The sequence below is a fragment of the Gorilla gorilla genome, chromosome 2 (genome assembly GCF_029281585.2).
Source record: "Gorilla gorilla gorilla isolate KB3781 chromosome 2, NHGRI_mGorGor1-v2.1_pri, whole genome shotgun sequence".
Classification (NCBI taxonomy): Eukaryota; Metazoa; Chordata; class Mammalia; order Primates; family Hominidae; genus Gorilla; species Gorilla gorilla.
The window spans coordinates 143,068,857-143,089,995 of NC_086017.1; the positions used below are offsets into that span (position 1 = coordinate 143,068,857).

The following is a 21,139-nucleotide window of genomic DNA, read 5'->3' on the forward strand; positions in this document are numbered from 1 at the left end:
CATAATTCCCACGTGTTTTGGGAGGGACCTGGTGGGAGATAAATGAATCATGGGGGCAGTTTCCTCCATACTGTTCTCACGGTAGTGAATATGTCTCACAAGATCTGATGGTTTTATCAGGGGTTTCCGCTTTTGCATATTCCTTTCCTGTCTTTGCCTGCTGCTATCCATGTAAGATGTGACTTGTTCCTCCTTGCCTTCTCCCACAATTGTGAGGCTTCCCTAGCCACATGGAACTGTAAGTCCAATTAAATCTCTTTCTTTTGTAAATTGCCCAGTCTCCGGTATGTCTTTATCAGCAGTATGAAAGCGAAATAATATAGTAAATTTGTACGAAGAGTGGAGTGTTGCTGAAAAGATACCCAAAAATATGGAAGCAACTTTGGAACTGGGTAACAGGCAGAGGTTGGAACAATTTGGAGTGCTCAGAAGAAGACAGGAAAATGTGGGAAAGTTTAGAACTTTCTAGAGACTTGTTGAATGGCTTTGACAAAAAATGCTGATAGTGATAGGAACAATAAGGTCCAGGCTGAGGTGGTCTCAAATGGAGATGAGGAACTTGTTGGAAACTGGAACAAAAGTGACTCCTGTTATGTTTTAGCAAAAAGACTAGTGGCATTTTGCCCTTGTCCTAAAGATTTGTGGAACTTTGAACTTGAGATAGATGATTTAGGGTATCTGGTGGAAGAAATTTCTAAGCAGCAAAGCATTCAAAAGGTGACGTAGGTGCTATTAATTCAGTTTTAAAAGGGAAACAGCATTAAAGTTTGAAAAATTTGCAACCAGACAATGCAATAGAAAAGAAAATCCCATTTTTGAAGAGAAATTCAAGCCAGCTGCAGAAATTTGCATAAGTAACAAGGAGCCAAATGTTAATCCCCAAGACAGTGGCAAAAATGTCTCCAGGGCATGTCAGAGATCTTCACAGCAGCCCCTCCCATCACCAGCCTGAAGGCCTAGGAGGAAGAAGTGGTTTCATGGGCTGGGCCCAGGGTCCCCAACCTGAGCCATGTGCAGCCTAGGGACTTGGTGCCCTGTGTCTCAGCTGCTCCAGCCGTGGCTGAAAGGCGCCAATGTGGAGCTTGGAATTAAAATATAGACAGTCTGTGGTGCAAGCCCCAAGCCTTGGCAGCTTCCATGTGGTGTTGAGCCTGCAGGTACACAGAAGTCAAGAAATGAGGTTTGGGAACCTCTGCCTAGATTTTAGAAGATGTACGGAAACACCCGGATGCCCAGGCAGAAGTTTGCAGCAGGGGTGGGGCTATCATGGGGAACCTTTGCTAGGGCAATGTAGAAGAGAAATGTGGGGTCATAGCCCCCACACAGAGTCCCTACTGGGGCATCGCCCAGTGGAGCTGTGAGAAGAGGGCCACTGTCCTCCAGATCCCAGAATGGTAGATCTACTGACAGTGCACTGTGCACCTGGAAAAGCCACAGACACTCAGTGCCAGCCTGTGAAAGCAGCTGGGAGGGAGGCTGTACCCTGCAAAACCACACGGGTGGAGCTGTCCAAGACCATGGGAACCCACCTCTTCCATCGGTGTGACCTGGATGTGAGACATGGAGTCAAAAGAGATCATTCTGGAGCTTTAAGATGTGGCTGCCCTGCTGGATTTTGGACTTACATGAGCCCTGTAGCCCCTTTGTTTTGGCCAATTTCTCCCACTTGAAACAATTATATTTACCCAATGTTTGTACCCCCATCATATCTAGGAATAACTAGCTTACTTTTGATTTTACAGGCCCCTAGACAGAAGGGACATGCCTTGTCTCCAATGAGACTTTGGACTATGGACTTTTAGTTAATGCTGAAATGAGTTAAGACTTTGGGGGACTGTTGGGAAGGCAGGATTGGTTTTGAAATGTGAGGACATGAGATTTGGCAGGGGCCAGGGGTGGAATGATATTGTTTGGCTCCATGTCCCCACTCAAATCTCATCTTGAATTTTACTCTCATAATTCCCACATGTTGTGGGAGGGACCCAGTGGGAGATAATTAAATCATGGGGACAGTTTCCCCCATACTGTTCTCATGGTAGTGAATAAGTCTCACAAGATCTGATGGTTTTATCTAGGGTTTCTGCTTTTGCATCTTCCTCATTCTCTCTTTGCCTGCCACCATCCATGTAAGATGTGACTGGCTCCTCCTTGCCTTCTGCCGTGATTGTGAGGCTTCCCCAGCCACGTGGAACTGTAAGTCCAATTAAACCTCTTTCTTTTGTAAAATGCCCAGTCTCAGATATGTCTTTATCAGCAGCATGAAAACAGACGAATACAGAAATGTTATTATGACATCTCTGAATCTCAGTTCTCTCATCTGTAGAATGGCAATGAAAATACTGACCTCAGTAGGCTGTATTGTGAGGAATCAGTGAAAAAACAAATGTAGGAGGGCTATGAAGATGTTTTTATTTCTTCTTATTCTCTTATTTCCAGAGGTGGTAGACTTCACTTTGTATTTTCTTCTTGTTGTGCTTTTTCAGGCCATGCATTTCCTGAGTTTAATGTTCAGGGTAGAAAGTCCTTCCTTTTCAAGCCGTACATTTGCATCTTTCAAGCTTCTAAGAAAACTCCCTCAATAAGAATTGGAATGTAAATGTGCCTATGTTCCTCTTATCCACATCCTTTAAACTAATTATAGAACCTATGACAATAAGATGGGCTCCTTAGTTAACTAATGTTTCCAGGTATAGTCCATGGTTTAACTATGTGGCAAAAAGTTGACACTCTTCTTATTAAGAAGGAGGGTCTATGTCCTTACCCTGAGAGATTGCCACGTAGGTAAGTTCACTTGTAGGTGCTCCAACTGGAAGTCCTAGCCTAACACTTGGGTGAAGATGCCTTCACACGATCTGAAACTCTGGCCAATAAATTATCCCCAGCCTTCTGGTCCTCTCAGCTGAGGTCCTAGACATTGTGGAACAGGAATAAGTAATCCACTGTGTTCTGCCTAAAGTCCTGAAGCACAGAATCCATGAGCTTAATAAAATGGTTGCTTCAATTCAACCTATTACATTTCAGGGTAATTGTCACATAACAGTAGTAATTGGAAGAAACTAGATTAAGCAAATCTTCAATTGAAGTAGGCTAAAATATGCTCCCCAATTACAAATCCTAGTTTCTCCAGAAGTCAGTTTGAAAAGACCAACATTGATCAAAGTAGGGGAAAAGGTAACAAAATTTTTTTCCTTTGATACACAGTTTCAAGACTATAATCTTTCAACAGGAACTAGTCTTTGGGTTCAAAAAAAAAAGTCTCTAGGACTAACTTCTCCGATGAAAAGGAGCTCTTGAAATATAATATTTGAAAACAGACTATCCAAGATAGGGAGTTGAACATTTCTGATCTTAAATCAAGATAAAATATTTAATTAGCCTATAAACTGACCCCAAGAACATCTGGAGTTTCCAGAAGGGAAGAATTTTCTTGTTACTTCTCTTCTAAAACTGACAAACAGTGGGGGACAACGTTGGCACAGAAGCAAAGATGGGAAGGGAAGCTTATCAGTATGGCTTCTCTGAGATTTCGAGTCCGTAGATTAGAGAACACAGACAAGTGGAATGAAGTTGCTCCAAGTCTATTTATCTTCTTCAAAATGCAGAGAGTGGAGGGGATAAGGAGACTTAGATAATTTCCCACTAGGAAAGTCGAAACAGATCAATCAAAGTGCTTAGTAAGAAACTTGGCAGACACTTAGAGAATTGTTAAATTTTCTTCCTAAAATTTCTCTATTTTACAAAGATAAATGGACCCAAGAATACTTGGGTTGGCCAGCAGACCAAAAACTTATCTCTGGCATTAAACATACCTCGACATAAGTATTATCTGATAATGTCTTTTACATGCTGAGAACTAAGTGATCCACTACTCACATTAGTTTTACATGCATTATCTCCCTTTAATATAAAAGTATTGAATATCTATTAAGTGTTCACTATGCACCAGCTACTATATTAAATAATTCATAAGCATCATCTCAATAGATCCTTATAATAAACCCATGGAATAAGTTCTATTGTTGTTACCTTCATTTTACTAATGATCAAATGCAGGCATAGGGAAGTTGAGACATTTACAAAAGGTCACATGGATAAGCCAAGCAGTGTGATTCCAGGGCTTATAGCATCAGCCCCTTCATTATCCTGCTAGCCAATTATTTAATCTTGACAACCATTCAGAGATACAGTAATATAAAAGGCTCAGAGATGTTAAGTGGCTTTCCCAAGGTCACACAGTTAACCTGTGGTGAATCCCTGCCTTGTTTCCAAACTGACCTCAGATCAAGCCAGGCTGGTACAACAGCTTCCTAAGTCATTTAGCAAAGTAATTTCAGGTTGAATGAAAGCCTGGTGGATCACACTACAAATAGTTAAGTTTGATTCTGAGATAAACCAGCCAAGAGTTTATTTTTCTTCTTATGTCACTCTTTCTGAATTTCAAATATTTTTTAGTAATGAAACCATATTTCCCCTTTCACAGAACCCCAAAATGTTTAATAGTTTTGAGTGGTATTTTAGTATAACTTGAAAGTTCTGTCATTTACTGTAATGTCAACCAATGGCAACACAATCTGAGAATTAGTGGCATCTTCACTTTAAAGGCATCTATGCCTTTAAGTGTATGTGTTGTCACATTTACAGTTAGCTGATCTTTGATAAGGGTGCCAAGGACACCCAATGGAGAAGGATAGTCTCTTCAATAAATGGTGTTGGGAAAGCCAGATGTCCATGTGCAGAAGAATGAAATTGAGCTTTTATCTCACATCATAACAAAATCAACTAATAATGGATTAAAGACTTAAACATAAGACCTGAAACTGAAAAATTACTACAAGAAAATATAGAAAAAAATTATCAAAATTGATTTGTGCAATGTTTTTGAATATGACACCAAAAGCACAGGCACCAAAAGCAAACAGACAAGTGAGATAGTGTCAAACCAAAAAGTTTATGCGTGACACAGAAAACAGTTAATAGACTGAAAAGGGAACCTATGATATGTGATAAAATATTTGTAAATCATATATCTAAAAAGAATTAATTTCTAAAATATATAATAAACTCATAAAACACAATAGTAAAAACACAAATAACCTGATTTTTTAAACGGGCAAAGGACCTGAATAGGCTTTTCTCCAAAGAAGACATAAAAATGGCCAACAGGTATATAAAAACGTGCTTAACATCACTCATCAGCAAGGAAATGAAAATTAAAATCACAATGAGATATCACCTCACTCCTGTAAGCATAGGCATTATTTTTTTTTTTTTTAGCAAAAAAGAAACCCTACCATTAGTGAGATTGTGGAGAAATTAGAACCCTTATACACTGTTGGTGGGAATATAAAACGCTGCAGCCATTATGGAAAACAGTATGGCGGTTCCTCAAAAAATTAAAAAGAAAACTACATCTTATTAATCAATCCCACTTTGGGGGTATATATTCAAAAGAACTGAAATCAGGCTCTTGAAGAAATACCTGTATTGTCATGTTCATTGCAACATTATTCACAATAGCCAAAATATGGAAACAATCCAAATGTTTACCAACAGATGAATAAGCAAAGAAAGTGTTGTATAAACATACAATGAAATATTACCTAGCATTGAAAAATAAGAAACATCTATTATTTGCATCTGGAAGACATTATGGAACAGAAAGATATGATGCTAAGTGAAATAAGCCAGTCACAGGACAAACACTGCATGATTCCTCTTATAAGAGACATCTAAAATAATCAGAAATATAGAAGTTGACAAAAGAATGATGGATACCCAGGGATGAGGAGGGGGCATACAGGAAGTTGTTGTTTAATAATTGCAAAATTACAGTAATTCCCAGAGATGTGCTGTACCACATAGTGCCTATAGTTAATAATAAGGTATTGTGTACTTAAATATTTATTAAGAGGACAGATCCCATGTTAAGGGTTCTTAGCAGAAAAACAAACAAACAAAAATCCAAAGAGACACAAGGAAACTTCTGAAGATGATGGATATATATTTTTTTTTATCTGGATTGTGGTGATACCAGTATGAGTGCCCACACGTATCCAAACTTGCCAAATTGTATACATTAATTTTATGAAGTTTTTTTTTATAACAATTACACCTGAATAAAGCTGGAGAGAAATCAAATTTAGGTATGTGGGTTGTTTTCTGTTACATATTTTAAATATTAAAATATATTTTAGAAAATATTCTATAATTGGGATAGTGGTTGCACAGGTGTATACATTAATCAAAACTCATCAAGCTACAAGTTTTTTTTTTTAAACTTTTGAGTTCAGGGATACACATGCAGGTTTGTTACACAGGTAAACTTGTGTCATAGGGATTTGTTGTACGGATTATTTCATCACCCAGGTATTAAGCCTAGTACCCATTAGTTATTTTTCTTATCCTCTCCCTCCTCCCACCTTTCACCCTCCAATAGCCCCCAGTATATGTTGTTCCCTGCTATGTGTACATGTGTTCTCATTATTTAGCTCCCACCTGTAAGTGAGAACAGGTGGTATTTGGTTTCCTGTTCTGGTGTTAGTTTGCTAAGGATAATAGTCTCCAGCTTTATCCATGCTTCTGCAAAGGACATAACCTTATTCTTTTTATGGCTGCATCGTATTTCATAGTGTATATGTACCACATTTTCTTTATCCAGTCTATCATCAATGGGCATTTGATTACATGGCTTAAGCAAGACTGATGGCTGACTAGAATTACCTGGTGCTCATCTCACCTCCACAAAAAGAGACAAAAACAACCAATAAACAACTACTTTTCAACTAGAATAACTGAAGAAGTACACTGAAGGGCACCATGGGAATGGTAAAAAATCTCTGTGGAGTATGAAAGCCCAGGATAGGACCATAGAGAGGGAGGCAAAGAGTCTCACCTCTGCCACACTGTCTCTCCTGCCAAGATTAGCTCAGAGTTCACGGGACTTCATCTTACAAGAAAAAAGGTAAGCTGGAGATCCCCAAACAGTCCCCACTGCCCCTATAAAAATCCTTGCTATAGGAGAGACTCTGAATCCTCACAGGTCCCAAATTCAGTTTGCAGAGTATCCAATATTTGCATAGCTGCATTGCCACTGATGTGGAAGCCACCTTAACTACCTCTTACCCCCATGATCTAAGCTGCTACAGCTCAGTGCCACCTTGAAACCAGACCCAGAAATGCTATTCTTCAGAAATGAAGGGGAAATACAGACCTTTCCAGACAAGCAAATGTTGAGGGAATTCATCACCAGTAGACCAGCCTTACAGGAAATGCTTAAGGGCATGCTACAGCTAGAAATAAAAGAACAATAAGTACTATCATGAAAACACATGCAAGTATAAAACTCACCAGCAGAGGTCAATTTATAAATTAAACTCAGAATACCCCAGTGATATAATGGTGCTATATAAATCTCTTAATCCTCTACTATAAAGGTTTAAAGTCAAAATAGTCAAAAACAACAACAGCTACATTTAGTGACTAAGGAACACATAATGGATTTTTTTAAAGGTAAATTAAGGCAACAAAAATATAAATGGAGGGCAGAGAAAAAAGTCTAGAGTATCTTTAAGCAACCAAACTTAAATTGTGATCAACTTAAAATAGTCTATTTTAACTACAAGACTCTTTGTATTAGCCCCATGGTAACTACAAAGAAAGAAATTACAGCAGATAAACAAATAAGAAAGAGAATGGAAATATAGCTTAGCACCACAGAAAACCAACAAACCAGATGAAACAATGATAGAGAAAGAAAGGAAGAAAGAATTTAAAAAACAATCAGAAAACAACTAAAAATAGTGGAAGTAACCCTTTATCCATTATTAACAACCTTGAATATAAATAGATTAAATTCTCCACTTAAAATGTATAGAGTGGCTGAGTAGGTTAAAAGACAAAAAACAAGACCCAACTACATGCTGCCTATAAGAGACTCACCTCATTTTTAAAGGCAAACATAGACTAAAAATGAAGGGATGAAAAAAGATATTCCATGCAGACAGAGACAAAAAGTGTGTAGCCATACTTATATCAGATAAAGTAGACTTTAAGTAGAAAACTGTAAAAAGAGACAAAGAAGAGCATTATAATAAAGGAATCAATTCAACAAAGAATATAACAATTGTAAATATATAGGCACTCAATGCCAGAGCACCCAGATATATAAAGTAAATATTATTAGACCTAAAAGGAGAGGTAGTCAGCAATACAGTAATCATATGAGGCTTCAACACCCAACTTTCAATAATGGACAGGTCATCGAGACAAACAATTCGACAGATAAATATCAGACTTATACTGCATAATAGACCAAATGGACCTAACAGACATTTGCAGAACATTTCATCCAATAGCTGAAGAATACACTTTATTCTCAAATTCACATGGAATGTTCTCCGGGATATATCACATGTTAGGCCATAAAACAAGCCTTAAGCATATAAAGATCTAATCAAGTATCCTTTCTGATCACAATGTTATAAAACTAGAAACCAACAAGAAAAGCTTCAGAAACTGTACAAATACATGGAAATTAAACAGCACACTCTTAAACAACCAATGGGTCAATGAAGAAATTAAAAAAGAAATTAAAATTTTTATTGGGATACATAAAAAAATGGAAATGCATCATACCAAAACCTGTGGAACGCAGCAAAATCAGTTCTAAAAGGGTCATTTATGGTAAGAAACACATCAAAAAGGAAGAAAGATTTCCGATAAACAACCTAATAGTGCACCTCAAGAAACTTAGAGAAACAAGAACAAACTAAACCCAAAATTGATAGAAGAAAGGAAATAATAAAGCTCAGAGCAGAAATAAACAATATATAGACTACAAAAAAAAGATTCAAAAGATCAGTGAAATGAAGTCACTTTTTTAAAAAGATAAAATTGACAAAACCTTTAGATAGTCTAAACTGTTATTAACAACCACACGACAACAAATTTGATAACATAGAAGAAATACATAAATTCCTGGACACATACAACCTACCTAGATTAAATTATGAAGAAACAGAAAATCTGAACAGACCAATAACAAGTGAAGAAATTGAGTGAGTAATAAAAAGACATTTATCAAAGAAAAGCTCAGGACCTGATGGCCTTACTGCTGAATCCTACCAAATATTTAAGAATAATTAATACAAATTCTCCTCAAACTAGTCCAGAAAATTGACCTCAAAAGCACAAGAGAAAAAAGCAAAAATATACAAATGGGATTACACCAAACTAAAAAGCTTTTTCACAGCAAAGGCAACTGTTAACAGAGTAAAGAGACAACTTACAGAATGGGGTAAAATATTTGCAAACCAGACACCTAACAAAGGGTTAATATTCATTCAGAATATATAAGGAACTTAACATTAAAAAAAATAACATGATTTAAAAATGAACAAAGACTTAAATAGACATTTCTCAAAAGAAGACATACATATGATCAACCAGTAAATTTTTAAAATGTTCAATATTACTAATTATCAGGAAAATGTAAATGAAAACCACAATGAGATACCTTACCCAGTTAAAATGGCTATTATCAAGAAGACAAAGGAAAATAAGTGTGGGCAAGGATGTAAAGAAGAGGGAGCACTTACACGCTATTGGAGGGACTGTAAACTAGTACAGCCACTATGAAAAATAGTATGGAAGTTTCTCAAAAAATTAAAAATAGAACTATTATATTATCCAGCAATCCCACTACCAAGCATATATCCAAAGAAAATGAAATCAGTATGTTGAAGAGATATCTGCACTCCCATGTTTACTGCAGTATTATTTACAATAGCCAAGATATTCAGTCAACCTAAATGTCCAACAACGAATGAATGGATAAGATAGTGTGATATATTTGCACAACAGAATACTATCTAGCCATAAAAAGGAGTGAAATCTTGTTATTTGCATCAACATGGATGAACCTGGAGAACTTCATATTAAGTGAAATAAGCCAGGCACAGAAAGACACTGTCTAATCTTACTTACATGTAGAATCTTTTTTTAAGAAAGTTGGTATCATAGAAGCAGAGAGTAGAACAGTGGATACCAGAGGCTGAGAAGGGGAGGAGAGAGGAGTGGATGAGATGTTGGTCAATGGGTACAAAGTTACAGTTAGAAGGAATACCTTCTGGTGTTTTAATGCACAGTAGAGTGAAAATGGTTAATAGTAAAATGCTGTTTTTTTACAAAATAACTAGAGGAGAGGCTTTTGAAAATTCTAACTACAAAATAAATGATAAATGCATGAGATGAAGCATATACTACTCTGACTGGATAATTATATAAAACATGAAATTGTCCCCTATCAATATATACAGTTACAATGTGTCAATTAAAAGTAATTTCTTAAAAATAACCATTCTACAAAATAATTTTACATTAATTTTTCATCTTGATCCTGAGTTAATTTTATTTTTTTTGTTTTTCATAAACTGAAAATGAAAATTTATACTAACAAACTAAACTACAAGTTAATCCATTTGGAAAGTAAAACCTCATCAAGCTGAACATCTAAAATGAATGCATTTTGATATATTTTATATGTAAATCATCTCACTAAAGTTGATAAAAAGGAAGAAATTGTATTTATATTTCAAACAAATAATTGCAGTACCTCTGAAGTAATTAGGCTACCTCAGGACACAATTTGGAAACCTTGAAATTCAAGCTAACATTTGGTGAATCAGATTGGAGAAGCTGAGAACTGTTTGTGGCCCAGGGTTCAAATAAACAATGAAAAACTTCAATCCTCATTCCAGGAATTTCAATGGCTAAAAAACTTATCTAATCCCTGGCCAGGGGATCATGCCTATAATCCCAGTGGAGGCCGAGGTGGGCGGATCACTTTAAGAATGTTCCTACTCTTTATCATGATAATTTTACTTCTAGGAAAAAAAAAATCTCAGATACAGGGTGATTGGGGCCAGATGTCCCATATATATAAGAAATTTATCCTGTAATTATTCCTAATAGCAAAGCTTTGAAAATTCATATCCAATAATGGAAAGCTCATTCAACCAGCTGTGGTAGATTTTGTATGTGAAATATCATACAATCATTTAAAATGAGGTTTATGACTAATTTTGGTAATATACATATATATACATATATATTCTTTATTATGAAATGATAAAAAGGGCAGCATACAAACTGTAAATATTGTATGGGCTTCACTCCGATTACTATCACAGCATCACAACAAACACAAATCCTATGTTTAACAGATATTCTTTAAACCAATACTATTAAATGAAACCAAACTAATAGCACAAACCTGGGAGATTTAAGTAGCACAAAAGATGAGAAATTGAAGTGCAAACAATGTACGTCCCCTACAAACCACAAAGGTGAACTCTAATAGGGAAAATATGTATGTAAAGAGTAAAAAAAATAATTGCACAAGTATCAAATAGCAAAATCTTGTCTTGGCACAGTTTGCACAGAAAGTATCTGAGTTTTGATTGATCACAAACCACATGACCATTCTTAATGGAGTTGTAGAAGGTATTAACAGAAGTGAAGAGTGCAGGTCCCTGATGTCATTGCTCCACTATCTTCCCCTTGATGAAATCCTCCATTGTACTTGATACCTCCTGATGCCACATTTTAAGAGGCATGGATGCCTTACCTTATTTCACCATCCTGAGATCAGGGACCATCAGCACCATGACCTTTATTTACCTTATGATCTTAGACATTAAGCATAGTTTTTCTCTACAAAATGTTCAGGAATACTTGCTCTAAAATCCATGGCCAGAAAAATGAGTGTTTAATTTTGGCAATGATTAAGAGTTTGGTTTAAAGACAGGCTTAATAGAAGTAAATGCTGGATACAAAAGAAGGCAGATTCCTAACGAGCAGGAATATCAATACCACATACTCCAGATTAACATGAAACACACGGTTTTAGATGAGGACATTGATGAAAGGAATAATTTGGATGCCTAGAACCAAAGGAGAGAAAAACATTAATTTTATAGACTAGTGGTAATTCATTGGGTTATTCTGCCTCCACAGAGAACCGGATGAGAGAGGTGCAGTGTCATGAAGACATCATGGGCATTAGAGACACAAAGATCTGAGTTCAAATCCTAATCCCACTTCTCACTAGTCTCGTGACCTGAACATATACATTTCCTATGTGAATGCCAGTTTTCTCACCTGTAGAGTGGGTTATCACAGTCCCTATCTTATAATACTGTCATGAGGATTATATGAATATGCATGTAATGACTTAGCATATGGTGCATAGCAAACAGTCTGGTACTCATTATTCTGAGAGGAGGACAGTGAAAGATAGCAGGAGGACAGTTTTGAAGTCAGACAGTCTGGGTTCAATTTGTCATTGCTCCTTCACTTACCACTTGTGTGACCTGGGGCAAATTACTTAACACCTCTGTGCCTCTACACTATATACAATTTTTTTTGTCTACTATACCTCAATAAAAATAGAAAAAAATAGGCTGGGCACAGTGGCTCACACCTGTAATCCCAGCACTTTGGGAGGCCAAGGCAGGAGGATTGCTCAAGGCCAGGAGTTTGAGACCAGCTAAGCAATGTATCAAGATTCCATCTCTATGAAAAATAAAATTAGCCAGGTGTGGTGGCATGTGCCTATAGTCCTAGCTAGTTGGGAGGTTGAGGTAGGAAGATTCTTTGATCCCAGGAATTTGAGACTGCAGTGAGCTATGATTGCACCACTGCACTCCAACCTGGGCAACAGAGAGAGAGACTCTGTCTCTTAAAGAAAAAAAAAGAGGATGGAAAAAATAAAATAAAATATAGATGAGCCCAATTTGCAAGATAGTTTTGATAATTAAATATGACAATATATATAAAGTGCTTAGGAGAGTACCTGATACATTGTTTAAGTACTCTCAATATATTTAAGGTATTATAAATAAATCATCATTGTCATTAATAAAGAGATAAAATAGATTGAAATTACAAAGGAAATATGACTTTTAAGGAGATAATTATCAATAGTGACTCTAGTTAAACATGCAAATAGGCACTCAGGAAAAGTGTCAAAAATACCTCCTTTGAAATGTTGAAGGTGATTCAATCTAGAGGCAGAAGACTCCTAATTGTACATGCCCTCTCAAACTCTTTCTCCAATCTGTAATTCCATCTTTCAAATGACCAGCATGGGTCTCAAGGTACACTATAAAAACTGCTGGGGACCAATGCTCCACTTGAATGCCCAGAATGTGGCTTGCCAGTTCTTCAGGCTAAGGATGGGAGTAAGGCTAACGTCATGGTGTTTTACTCTGTGCAGGAAGCCAGATGTTATTCCTCTGGCTGATGAAATTATCTTCAGGGCATACAAAAGAATTAATTAAGAGGCAACACAGATTTCAATTCAAATACTTTTTGCTCATCTGTAACCTGAATTTCCCTTCTTGTGTAATTCTGTTCTCAGACATTATGACATTGAAAATGTTGAGATTTTACTTATAAGGAATCCAGTTAGTCACATATGCAATCCAGTAATCTTATTTTCCTGTATCTAAGTGCATCACTTAAAAGTTGAACATCATGGAACCATCAGCCTCTGGTCACAGGGACATGACCCCAGGCAACAAGGAGAAAATATTATCTGGCTGTAATATTTGATTTTGTTTTCTTTTATATTCAATACTCAGGGTAAGTTTTCTAATATCACCAAGATCAGCTTTCTTTTTCTTTTTTGTTTTTTTAAACAATTATTCTTATTAAGGATGTGTTAAGGGGGAGGTATAAAGCAACATCAAAGTTTTCCCAAATGGGAGTCTGATGCAAAATCACAGTGCAAACTTTGTGAACAAGTGAAGAAAACTGTCGTTTTTTTATCATCTGTCATGCTGGGTGTTACCCATCCAAACCCTGCAAGTCAACGTAGTGTGAACAGAAAATCTTTTGAGAAAGAAGCTTGTCTGTGATATCCAGAGGGAATGTTTTAATTGACTTAATTTTCATTTTCTAGCTCTCGTCTATGTCCACAACTGGGAAGTTAACAGTGTTCAGAGACCTAGTCAAGGGAGTGTGGGAGTGTAGTCTAAACTCAAACGCCTCCAGGGGCCACTTTTGTAGGGCAAGTGAGTGAAGCAGGCTGGCTAGCAGGGGGCACAAGCACGAAGCTTGTATTTTGTTAAGGAGGGAAGATGCTAATTATCACCAGCTCATTGTTGCCATAGGATTAAAGACCCCACATTGCCAGATTTTCTGGTTGCTCAGAAGAAACCAGAAATCTGGAGTTTTATGAAAAATCTCATGATCTTTGAGTTACGGCAATTACTACAAAGCTTGTTAGAACACTGTGAAAACCAGACAAAATATGTCTGCAGGCAACAGAAAGGCCACCAGATTCAAGTTTGCAACCTTTGAAAAAGCAGAAATAACATGGGCTTTGGAAGCAACCAGATTCCAGCTTTACTGTTTACTAATTGTATGACCTTGGGCAATGTATTAATTCTCAAGCCTTAGCTATCTTTTCTAGTTAGTAAAGCTTTTATTGCAGAGTAATTGTGAGGATAGAATATATGTAAAATAACTAATACATAACTGGCATCAACACAGATTGATGGCTACTTTAACTCATCACATAAATGTTAATATTGCTTGTCCCATTTTCATAAAAGTTCTAGGCTTTGGAGCAATGGAAAATTGAATATCTTAGGTATAGGTAAAATTGCTATTTTGAGTTTTATCCTCATGGTTTAATACATGAAAGGGTGCTGGCCCACTATTATCCCAAGCATGAGAGAAACCTGTTTTGTTGACTTCTTCCACAAGCCCTCTAGCCAAGAAAATTCCACAGCCCACTTCTCTGGGCAAGCTCAATAACATGGGCACACATTATCCCTTCTGTGCTGCTAACAGGGATGCTAGGTCATATGGTGACCAAACCCTATATCTGGGTAGGTAGAGTGGGGAGGGGGAAGAGAAAATGAAAAACAGTGGAGGGATCGGAATTAATCACCAGAATTATAAGGAGTTTAAACAACTCTACAGGAAAAAAAATCTAATAATCTCATCAAAAAATAGGTGAAATATATGAATAGATACTTCCCAGAAGAAGACATACAAACGGCAAACAGGCATTTGAAAAGGTGCTCAACATCACTGATCATCAGAAAAATGCAAATCAAAACTACAATGAGATATCATTTCATTCCAGTTAAAATGGCTTGTATCCAAAGACAGGCAATAACAAATGGTGGTGAGGATGTGGAGAAAAGGGAACCCTTGTACACTGTTGGTGGGGATGTAAATTAGTACAACCACCACTATGGCATGATTTATTTTAGGCCCCCTCCACATTAAGGTAACCGAGGCACCCTTGAGATGGTCTTCCTACCACACATTCAGGGAAAGAAAAAGATTTAAGTCAAGATTTCATGTAGTGTCCTCTTTCTCAAGGTCACATGACTGTCTGAGACCCCAGCTCTCTGTCTCTAAGATAGGGTGAGATTACTGGAGACTGAGGTCTTTGAGGACACAAGCCATAGTGCTCAATACATGCTGGGGTTAAATAGCTGTGTTGCTTTTTCACAGAGCTATTATCAGCAGGAAATAACATAAGTGGATGGATATTGTGAATATAAAACTCTATATGGATATATTACTACAAACAATAATCTTGTAGTAGAGTCCACTGATAATTGATGTGTTACATATAACCACACTAATCGTCACTAACAATAATTACCAACAACTCACCAAAGCCCATGGTTCATCATAACATGCTTCCATGTGGAATTGATCCAAAGGTAGGTAGTTTTCAGAATTACTTAGAGCTTCCAAGAAAGATCTCAATGATTGTGTATTAAAATTCAATGAAAAAATTGAATTAATGGTGATTGAAGTAACCGCCTAGAAGTTTGGAGTATAATTTGGGTGTTCCCAATGAGAACAAGTACTCCTCCAATCATAGGGTCACTGCCAAGGGCCACACACTCATGAGCTTGATTCTACCCAGGCATGCCCAGGAATAGAGCATATGCTCCAGTGAACTGAATATAAGTCTTTAGTTCACAAGAGTCCTTGCCTTCTGACTGTCTAAGAAGTGTTTGTTTGTACCACTTGATTATGATGCTTAGTTCCAGGAGCTAGTGAACACATCAGGACTCACCAGAAAGCAGGAAGATATTATTTCCACTCCTCGATGGAAGATGGAAAGCATTCTAAATTATCATTACACTTAACTGTCACCATATATTGCCATCATTACATAGCCAGGAGTTGATGAAGAAGGATTTTTTTAAAGGATATGATCCTAAATTAGGAAAATGAAAGGGTATGAAATGAAACTCTCAGCTTGTAATGTATTTCAAAGTCAAGTTTTTTTTCTTCCCTCTTTTCTGTCAATAAAAATCATGGCCATTATTAAAGATTTACTGTGAGTTTTCACCTAATGAAAATATTTCCGGCCAGGCATGATGGCTCACACCTGTAATTCCAGCACTTTGGGAGGCTAAGGCAGGTTGGAGGACCCATCTGGTAGGAGTAGGAAAAATAGAGGAGTTGCAGGCAGGGCTGGAAATGTTGCTCAGAAGAGTCCTCCAACCATGATCCAGCTTCTGCTGGATGGCCCAGCTGTTTGGTTCTGGGACTACCATCTTCTCCTTTTGTCCCTGTCACCCAGAGGAGTGCTGGCTCCCTTAGAGGGTTGGGGAAAGGAGAGAACCCTTAATTTGAAACATTTGCCAGTGTCTGTGGTGTAAATACTCCCTGACTTGCAAAATTCCTGAATATTTAAGTGTGCTCTCAAGAGACTATATAAGCTGACTCCAACACATGACTGCTCCAGCCCTAAGCAGAGTTCCTGTTGTTCATCCCTGGGTTTCTTCACAGCCCCTATTTAGGTTTTCAGTATTTTCAGCTTCTTTGTTACTAATTATCTAATTATTTCTCTTAGCCACCTGGCATGCACTTTGGTTTTTTTATTATTATTATTATTATATCCTTACTGTATATTGTTAAGAGAGCAAAATTTGCTAAACTGCTTCTAGAAGTACCACAATATCAATGAACCATATGACTAAGCATGCTAGCAATTAAGCTGATATTAATGGTTATAGAGTGAGACTTTCTAGATAAAGGAAGCCATGAATCAATTTACACTGTGGCACAAGGTTCTTATCACTGTGCACGGGTGGCAAAGTTTGTGGTAGCTGTGTGCTATAGTTTAATAGGACACTTTGGAAAAATTATTTGACAATATGTATCAAAAGCCTCAAAAGCTTCCTATTATTTGTCATACCAGTTCTACTTAACAGAATCTATTGTAGGAACTCATCCAAAAAGAAGGGAAAATCCTCAAGCACAACGATGTTTATTGCAGTATTACTTAAAATAGGGTATATCTGGAAGGAATTTCAAAGTGAAAAAATTGATGAATTTAAATCCAGTTGATGGGATATTATGCAGCTTTGAAATTACAATGATCAATATTGTAGCAGTGTGAGGAAAAGCACATACTACTAAGCAATAAAATTAGGAAAGAAAATTTTACAAGCATGATAATAATCACATGAGAATATGCATGCCAGAAGAAAAAGACTAAAATAAAGATGTACAAATAATAGTTGAATTATGTTAATGGGTTAGAAGTAGATGGATTTCTTGCCTGTAATTTCCAAGGAGTTACTTTTTTATAATGTAGGCATTCCATTTAGTTTTGTTAAATAAAAAATAATAAGACTAACAAAGTCAATGAGAATATTTAGAAGGGAAAAAAGATACTATGTATTAAGACTCCCATGAATACTGTTTTATATTTACATTCTAAGCCTTCGATAGGCCTGAAGTTAAATTAAGATTCCCCAATCTGCCTATCAGCATTCATTTTCTATGTATGTTGACTCCTCACCTAAATTTCACCTGCTCACTAACTGCTATCAAGCCTTTCTTTCAGAGAAGTGGCTGATATCACATATCTACATACAATTAAACATGCTGCCTCTCGGGTCTTTTGAACCTTCTTTCTCCTATAGAGTGGAAGACTGTCTCTTAGAGGGGCACCTTCCGGCTGTTTATAAACAGGTGAGCATAGTATTGAAGGCTTAAAGAATTTGGTCCAAGGGATCAAAAACAGGTCTATTTGTGCTCTGATCAGCATGGCTTCAAATCCCTTATTCTGAGTACTTTATTTTCTTAGAATAAGAACTGCTTCCTCTGCTACATCCTCTTCTCCTCCCTATTTCTCCATTCACATCAGCTAGATCTTTAAAAACAAGGCTTACTTAGACTAGGTACCTGGATGCAAAAAAGGAAAAAAAAACAAACAAACTTAAAATCAGTCCTTATCCAATTTGTTTTGATTTTTAAATAAACAAACAAAACCTAGCCGCAGAATTCAACCTAAAATATTGCCACACAAACCACCAAAGACTGATACCAGTGTCCAGCACAATTATAAAATAGCAATAAAGATCTCAGGTTCTGGAGCTCCAATGTATGGGTTTAAATATTAGCTTTTCCACTTACAAGCTGACTGCTCTTGGGAAAACCCTTAAACTTTTTGTCTTTCCATTTCCTTGCCTGTAAAATGGGGATAATATCTCATACAATTTTTGAAAGAACTAAACTGGTAATTTAGTGCCAGACTAGTGCCTGGCACTTAAAAAGTACCCAATAAAGTTTAGGTCATATTGTTTTAAGTTCTTGCTCCAAAAAATAAATATTTCATGATGTGTCCCCTTGTTCTTCCCCAGGTACCACCATTAGTCAGAGAAACATCTCGCCAAGTGTAGCACAGTTGATACAAAGAACCCCACTGTTTTTCCTAGAGCTTCTCTCCACTGGGTCCGTGATCAGTTAGAGTCTAGCAGGCACAAAAATGAATAAATCCTTCCCAGAATAAACTTTTTTTAAAAACCCAAGTCATCTCTTAACAACATGGGGGCCCATCGCTCTTTGAAGAATGACTCACAGAAATGTCATTCCATTCACACCACTGCCAAAGGAGCAGCTGCCTTGCACAAGCACAGCAAACAGTGTGTCTTAGGAAACATTCCAAGTGGATATTTTACACATGAGTTTTGGGGGATGTCTGAATGTAGTTTTGCTACCTTCCAAAGCTGGTTAAAACTGCATGCTGGCCTTATGAGCTTGTAGGCCCCCAGCCCTTTCCTCCTATTTCTGCCATCCCCATCTCCTTACTTCTGAATCTACTCATGATTTCCACATGCAGGATTCATCTTTCTCCAGTCCTCAACCAACTCAGACTGAGGTAACCATCCCACTCAGCCCCATAAAGCCATGGGGCTTAGAATGAGTCACTTCTTCAGTCCTGAAGACTGGGTTTAATTATCGTTGTTGGGTTCCCACGTGGCTCTCTTGGGTCCACAACAAGAGTTTATGTTTCTCCATAGATCTACGACTTGTCCTGTGTCAGCTCTGTCCAACAGTCACCCTGTTTTGGGCTTGGTCAGAGAACTGGACTTCAGTCTTGGTCCCTACTCCTCAGTTCTGGCCAGTTACCCTGGATAGTAAGTAGCCCAGCCCAGCTCCCAAAAGTGGAGTTTGCCCTCTACTGCAGACAGATATTTCATGGGACTAACTTGCTCATACCTGTCCTCTTGGTTCCTTCTTTCAATTCGGGACCTATGGATAGGACTGTCATCTACTGAGCTCATTCCATCTGAGTAGTCACTTCTCTCTCAACCCCCTAAAACCTGTTTCCTCAAAGCTACCAGTCCCAAAATTCTAATTAAGTCTAATCTGAACTCTGCCTTGGCCACAAGACTTTGTCTCTGGAACCAGTTTTTGGAACTTTCTCACCCCGGCCCAGTCTGGGGTCTGGGTTCACGTCTGTTCCTGGTCCTCTTGCTACCTGTGTGTTGCCAATGAGTAGGCATGGGATGAAGAGTATATTGTGAGTATTTCTTGGTAATTAACAAAAACACCTAAAAAGTCTTAGGCTCATGAATTAAGGGTAAATGTCAAAATATCCACAACATCAAAACAGCAACATCAAAACATCATGATTGAAATGTAATCATATTCACTTCTCAAATTTCTTATTTCATCAAAATAAACCACCTGAAGATATAAAATATCAAAACATTTTTGAGCCAATCATCCAGCCATGGTTCTGTCCATTTCATTGGACATGCCTACCTCAAACCACTGCCCGTGAGACTGCATCTTGAGGATGACACAGGGGTCTGGTTTGGAAAGGGCATCTCTGTCAGAAATGCCTTTGCACGCCACACGCAGCTCAACTTTGGTCAGGCAGGGGCTGTTAAAGATTCCCAGTGTGTTGGCAGCGGACTCATAAATGTTGCTCATCTTCTTCATTCTGTTTTAGGCAAGTAAAAGAATAAAAAAGAAGTGCCAATCACTGCAATATTTGTCAAAGGAGAAAGCCTCCCAATCACCCTTCAGAAAATTGTTTGACACACAGTTTCAAACACTGAAGGTATTTATCTCACTTTCCAACCCAGTGACACAGTTCCAGTGAAACAAATCAAAGGAAACAAACAAACAAAAAACAGGTGCTGCTGCACTTGGTTAAGAACACTATTTTCTTGTATGATTTGCATATATTTGCATAGTAAAATTTTTAGCCTGTGAAATAAAATTAATGAATTAGTTCAATAGGCTGCAAACTGTAATCCAGCTCTTCAATAAGTGTATGGCTTGTGTGAAATTGTACAGATTTGTTGGTTCATCAATTTAATCACATCTCAAGTTTTCAAGACTAAAAATCCAACTCAACTCCTATGTGATGGCATGGAGAAGTATATTGTTCTTTCTGAAGAAACAGCCATACTTCCCACCCCTAAAACTTTGCCCTCTTCTCAAAATGCTCTCAGCAAGCCAGCTCCAAGACAGAGGCCCAGCATCTGAGTCCCTGTCCCCAAATGCACTAGCCCATTCTCACCTTTCCCTTTCCCACTCCCACTTGCCATATCAGAATTCAGAATCAGAAGGGGGAAAGTGATGGGGAAGAAAAGCACAAAGTTTCCTATTCTGAACTTGTGGAAATAGCAGCTACATTTAAGCACTGCAGGCCCCCTGCCCATTTCCATGTGATATCCTTTATTTTATTTTTTGTTTGTTTTTTTTTTTGTTTTTTTGTTTTGTTTTGTTTTATTTTGTTTTTGTTTTTTTGTTTTATTATTATTATACTTTAAGTTTCAGGGTACATGTG

At 37.4% G+C, this 21,139-nt stretch overlaps 2 protein-coding genes across 6 annotated transcripts in view; one reads left to right on the plus strand and one right to left on the minus strand.

Moving 5' to 3' along the window:
• Window positions 1-21,139, plus strand: part of LOC101152959 (bcl-2-like protein 12) — a 465,085-nt gene that overhangs the window by 361,178 nt on the left and 82,768 nt on the right. The window lies entirely within an intron of this gene.
• The window catches only part of CPNE4 (copine 4), a 747,750-nt gene that overhangs the window by 354,076 nt on the left and 372,535 nt on the right, over window positions 1-21,139 (minus strand). For all 5 annotated transcript variants that reach the window (XM_055383286.2, XM_004036316.5, XM_055383287.2 and 2 more), the window contains one exon: window positions 20,104-20,284. In XM_055383286.2, coding sequence (XP_055239261.2) covers window positions 20,104-20,284 — 181 coding nt within the window. The remainder of the gene's footprint in view (window positions 1-20,103; window positions 20,285-21,139) is intronic.